At 32.1% G+C, this 6,439-nt stretch overlaps 1 protein-coding gene across 1 annotated transcript; it reads left to right on the forward strand.

The window, feature by feature from the left end:
- The first annotated feature begins 3,830 nt into the window (after nucleotides 1–3,830).
- Nucleotides 3,831–5,224, forward strand: LOC145569079 (uncharacterized). Its single transcript, XM_081628451.1, has one exon. The coding sequence runs from the start codon at nucleotides 4,094–4,096 to the stop codon at nucleotides 5,099–5,101; it is 1,008 nt and encodes a 335-aa protein (XP_081484577.1). The 5' UTR covers nucleotides 3,831–4,093; the 3' UTR covers nucleotides 5,102–5,224.
- Nucleotides 5,225–6,439: the final 1,215 nt, after the last annotated feature.

The following is a 6,439-nucleotide window of genomic DNA, read 5'->3' on the forward strand; positions in this document are numbered from 1 at the left end:
AGTTATCAATGACTTCCCTAATCACAATCAAGCCTACTTCCGTGGAATCATGTAAATTAAAGACTTTAAACACATTACTCTAACTTCCAGCCTAATCATCCATTCAACTACTCCCGTGATGAACTTCAAACCCTTAAAGGATTTATTCAAACCCGTCAAAACTCAACTCCGTCCTATTGCGATTAAAATAATGGATTAATAACAATACTAATTATACCTAATCTAGTATTGGCACGAGCACAATCAATTAAGCATACCAATTGCAATTATCATTAGAGAATTTAAAGAATTAAATCAAGCATTAATCATATTCGGGTTCCGCTAGATCTTGGAATAAGGAAACTACTCACACATATTAATGAAAACAATAACAAGAATTAAAGAAAACATAATTAATAATAAAAGGAATTAAAGAGGATAAGAAAATACCAAATCTTGAATTACGAGAGATAAACGAAGAATCTTGTATGCATAATCTTGAATTACAATGAAAATAAAGTCTAGAGAGAAAACTAGGTTTCTAAGATGATAGATAATGAAATTATATATAATGCTAAAGGGTATTTATAATAAAGCCAAAAGATAGCATAGAATAAGGAAAGAAATTGGATTAAAACTGACCAACTTCGTCCAGGCATGGGCGTGTCACACAGGACATGGGCGTGCCTCGCTGGGTCAACTCCACTTGACGTGGCATGGGCATGCCTCAGTTAGACATGTGCGTGCGTCATGTAAAACATCAAAATCCAACTTTCTGCCTCTTCAAAACACATTGACACGCCCATGTCTCTGTGTGACATGGGCATTCCTGGCTGGAGAATAGCTTTAATTTAAATGACTTCAACTTCAAACATTGGCCTTCTAAGTGAATTGCAAGCTATGATCAAGATCCACAACTTCGTAAAATCTTCATATAGCCTCTTGAAATCCCGAAATACATCAAAAACAACGAATCTACCCATAAAAGCATTGCATGATCACAACCAAACCAATTCAAGCCAAAGTAAGCTATGAACAAGTAATCTAGACTCGAAAACTAAGTAAACGGACTCTAAAAATACATACAATACACGACTTATCATTCCTATTTCCTTCTAATAATATTTTGCCACCTGTCAACTATTATACTCATGACCAAAACTTTCTCTTGGTCATTCCAATGACCGGGTCATCATCATCTCTCCTCCCTTATTTTCTTTCTTCCAATTTTTTAATACCAAAAGTTTTTTCTCTCTTCTCATGACTAGGTCATTGGTCATCCAATAGCCTCCCTCTCATAGAGGAGGTCAAATTACACAAATTTTTGAAAAAAAAAACCCATGGATTCATACCCTATTTGGACACCCTTGTTATTTGTAAAATTGTTAAATTCAGAGAGGATAAAGCATGCATGCCTAGCTACACTTTTAATTTCCAAGCTCATGCATCATTATGGATCAATAGTCTTTCAAATACACTAAAAGTGGTTTCATCAAAGTGTCATTCTTTTTGGCGTTTGGAGTTGATTTCTATTACTGCCATTTCTTTTTTGAATGAAGTCAATCTTCTCACCGGCAATCTCTTTGGTGTTGTCATATCTTTTGGGACAACATGCTCTTTATACTACAAACTCTAACTAGTAGTTTTATAGTTGACATTCAGAAATTATGATGTATTAAGTATTTTTATTGACAAATATAGCAAGCGTAGGTTTTTTTTTCTTGGAATTAATTTTTTTCTTTAAAAAAAATAATAAAAAAAAGGAATTCGTCTTACATAATTTGTGTAACTTACTTAACTTTTATTGGAAGAGCATGTTTGTAAAGACATTTAATCAAGTATAATGTAGTAAGGGTAGGGCTAACCATGAATAAAAACTAAGCCAAACTCTAACATGACCGGCTAAACATGAGTTTGATTTAATTTTACATTAGTTAATTGCAATTATGCACTTTAATTTTTTGTGTCCAATACATTATAAAATTATTACTACGTGTGTGTATAACGACATAAAGATACTCATGTAATTTTAAACAAGTTTTGATCATGAGTATTGAGTTTCACCTCATGAATTTAAGTTGCATGATTTCTATTCAGTACAAACCACGAGTCCATGAAAACTTTGATACGTGGGTTATACACCACGAGTTCACGAGAAAATTTACATGAGAGCGTAAAGCCTAGAACAACATAGTACAAATGTACAAGATGATACCACACCCCCCAAAAGAGGTTAGACTAAGGAGACATAACACCAACACAATGATCAACTAGTTGAGCCCTAAAGGTAGAAACTTGCATACGCATTGCTAATTTTTTTCTCTCTCCTATCCCATGATAAGTACTTCCCAGCACGCCCCAGTCTCCTTTTTTATTAGCCTTTTGTCATATGAGTTATCATCATCACTCTCATGCTCCAAATCATTCCTTTGCTTCTTTTGTCACCTTACTTTTCACCTTTTCCACCACAATAGTCAATATTTTCTCCTTTTTAGATCCATTTTTACTCAATCTAATTAGTTTTTAAATTTCAGTGGTCATAGAGTAAACACCCCATTATAATTATTAGCTTGATCAACTAGCTTAATTATATACTTTGACATTGCTATAAGTCTTAACTATGATCACCACTTTTGATTTAAAATAATTATTAAAATTAAAAACCATGATCAACACTGTAAGTGCTTTTTAAGATCCATTATCAGCAATGTACATTCTGTCAAAAGTTCAAGAAATTAAATTGGAGATCATTGTTTAAATTTTTTTATAACCACAAATATGATAGGTAGTTGTGGTACATTAAACTTTACAGGACATTAAATTATGGATTCATAAGTTATTTGATTATTGAATGGCTTATTATTTTAATAGACAAAGAAGGGATTAATACAAAGAAATACAATTAAAAAAAGTTGCTCATATTTGGCTTTGATCCTTACAAAATCTAAAACTTTATTTTATTTGACTTAATTTGTTTGAATTTATTTGTTTGAAGTTAGCTTTATAAGCTTATTTTACCTAACCTAAACTATTTTGTATGAGATATGTCAAATTATGTTGAAATAAACATGGATTAAATTCGAATAGTATATGACAATTTTTGACAAGACTTGAAATGGATTTGAAATGACCTACTACAAAATTTTGAAAATATACGGTGTTTTTAATTATTATCAATAAACTTGAATATGTGATGAGGTGCATCGAACTTAAAAATGACTAACATATATGACCATCAAAAGAATAGTTTGAATCATGCAAACTAAACTCCGTCCAATCAACCCATTTGTCATGTTCTACTCAAGCTCAATCACTTACCTTCATTTCATTGTCCATATATTGTGACAAGAAACCATTGTTTAGTCCTATTATGTCCATACATGATTATATTCAGTCAAAATAACATCTAATAATCATGAACTAATTTCACTCCAAGTGACCCATTTTCCATATTCTATTCAAGCTCAATTCACTTGGACTTATCTTCAATTCATTGTCCATATATTATTAAGACAAGAAATTATTGTTTAGTTCCATTTATGTCTATACATGATAAATATCAATACAATATATCGAAATACATTTCTATCCTTGGACCCTATATACCCCTTTTTCCCATATAAGAAAAACAATTAAATCCACTAGATAGTGACCAATCCTAAACTATTCACTTTATAAAATAAAGCATCTATACAACCCATGGCTTAAAAAGAAAACCTACAAAAACATGCAAAAAACTCTTAATGCTCCCATAATCATTTGCCACTCCCACATACCCTATAAGAGGAGGTAAATCTTTTGACATAAAGTTTTTTTTTCATGGCCCAACCAAATGTTTATTCTATCTCAATTAATTTCCATGCCATGGAAAAACAAACATCTACTTTACTTTCCCCTTTTCTTTTTCTTTCTTCCCCTGTTTCAACTCTGTTCTTCTATAACCTTTCCCTCTCATTCTCTCTTATACTCTTCCTCATTTCCCCTGATTTTTTCCCAAAAAGGCTGCTACCTTTCATTAACAGCACTCCTTTCGATGCTAAACTCTCTTCGAAATCATAATCAATTTTGTTAATCACCCTTTAATAACCCCTTGTTATTCCCTCTTAACACACATATGGACTCTGTTTTTCCCCTGTTTTTTGTGTTTCTTCCTCTTATATCATTGGCATTGCCACCTTTGTCATTAGCATTATCACTATCATCAAGTACAGAGAGATTAACCATGGCGGAGGGTAAAACAGTCATTAACATTCGATCTCCTCGTCTCCTTGATCTTGTTGTTCGAGACTACACGGTCGGGTTATTCGACAAGAACAACTTCCAAACAGGAGTTGTAAGCAATGTACAACTACCATCAAATCTATCCGGCATTAAGGTTGATACAGCGAGGTTTCGATGTGGTTGCCTAAGAAGGTACGGTGCTCGAGTTAAAGAGTTTTACTTACGCAAAGGAGTTCAGATTACTCCTTGTGTTGAGAGAGTTATATTAATTAGACAAGAACTAGGATTAAATTTATCTAACATGTACTATGATAATTACAATTTACAAGGGTATCAACTTGTTACACCAATTTTAGGCCTATTAGCTTATAATGGTGGTGATGATTATCAAAATGTAAGTCGACCTGACCCATTTGAGCTTCGAATTATTGCTGATAAAGATCCAATCAAGGTAGATTTCACCAATGTGAGTCGAATGGATTCGAGAAGTATGAAGGATATAATGCCATATTGTGCTAATTTTGAAGGCAAAGGTAAGGTGACATTAACAAGTATGGTGTCACCTCATGTTTGTGAAGCCAAAAGGCAAGGCCATATTGGGTTGGTGATCGAGGTGATTCGCCCGTCTCCTCCGGTGGAGTACACGAAGGGGATAAGTAGATGGAAAATCGCGCTAGGGAGCTCAGTTGGGGCGGCATTGGGTGCATTCTTGTTGGGGTTGCTATTGATTGCTATGCTTGTGAAGGCGAAGAAGAGGTCAAAATTGGAAGAGATGGTAAGAAGGGCTTATGAAGAGGAAGCATTGCAAGTTAGCATGGTTGGACATGTTAGGGCTCCTACTGCTCCTCCAACTAGAACTGTGCCCATAATTGAACATGATTATAGACCGCCATACTTTTGAATTTTGATTAAATTAAAATTAGTCTTGTTGATGAATCAATTCTTTTCATAATTAAGTGTAGTTTATAAGTTAAGTTTTAGTTTTGTAAGATTGAAAAAAATGAAGAAAATATTGTTTATAGTATGATATGATTGTCTCATTTATTACACCTTCATCAGAATTTACATATTAGCACATCAATATCCATAGAAAAATTTCTATTTTTTTTTACAACAATTTCCATAGAAATTAATTCAAGCACTTTAGTGAACTTAATGACGAATCTTGAAAGAGTATTTAGCGAAGTCAGTTATAAATTATAAATTTTAATGGATTCAAATAGTTTATTTTGTTAGAAAATTTTACGTACTAAAATAAAAAAGATAAATTTTATAGAGAGTAATCACCAAAATCTCAATTTGAAGTGTGTTCAATGGAGCTTATTCAAGCTAATTTGCCTCCGTCCGTTGGATCTTCTGAAGTGAGTCCTAGGTGGTAAAAATCGGATTAAACAAATTGCCATTAGAATAAACTATCTTTAACAGGTTTTATTGTTCGAGCATAAGCTCAAAGGCCTAAAGTTGAATTTATATGATAACGGTTGCATGATAAGACAGGGCTGCATGTTTATGAATTATGTCTTAATTTATCCGTTATCAATCACTTTGACGAGTAAATTGTGTAATTAATATGGGCCAAAGGATTATCATTGTCTAAATGACCAGCCCATGTGTGATAGGTGCCTAGGTGGGTAGTATAGAGGACTCTTGATTAATTGCTTTTCGTCCCATAGTTCTATTTCAAATGCTTTTTTTTTTTTTTGTAGGGACCTTTCATCTTATTTACTAGCAATGTTTGTTTATTTTTTGTGTAAGTTTTTGGAATTGAGTTAAGCTAATAAAAAAGGATCTAAACTTTTGCATTTTTTACCTTTAACGACCTTATATTTTTTTTTTTCACCTTTAAGGACCCGAGTTAAGGTTTTTGGTCACTTAACTCACCTTTAACCATGGGTTGACTTTTCAAATGTTAATGTATACTAATATTTGTATTTTTTTATTAAGAAAAGGAAAAAAAAATACACGTTAAATTCAAAAGTAAATATTGCATCGAAGTATAATTTTAAGCTATTATAATATTAATAATTTAGCTATTTTACTTAAAAGAAAAAAAATATATAAATTACCTACAAATGTACTCTATCTCTCGCATTTTTTTTTTTTTGACAAACTATTATGTTATTCTAATAAGGAGCCCCTCTTGATTTATTGGTAATTAAATATATTTCTAGTTAAATAATTTGACTTATTTATTGAAGTATATATAATAATATTTTAAAACTTCTTTAATTATATAATT

Source organism: Chenopodium album, chromosome 11 (assembly GCF_948465745.1).
Source record: "Chenopodium album chromosome 11, dcCheAlbu1.1, whole genome shotgun sequence".
NCBI classification, from domain to species: Eukaryota; Viridiplantae; Streptophyta; class Magnoliopsida; order Caryophyllales; family Amaranthaceae; genus Chenopodium; species Chenopodium album.

Excerpts from the sequence above, each read along its gene's own strand:
- LOC145569079 (XM_081628451.1), top strand. The coding sequence starts at position 4,094 with ATGGACTCTGTTTTTCCCCTGTTTTTTGTGTTTCTTCCTCTTATATCA.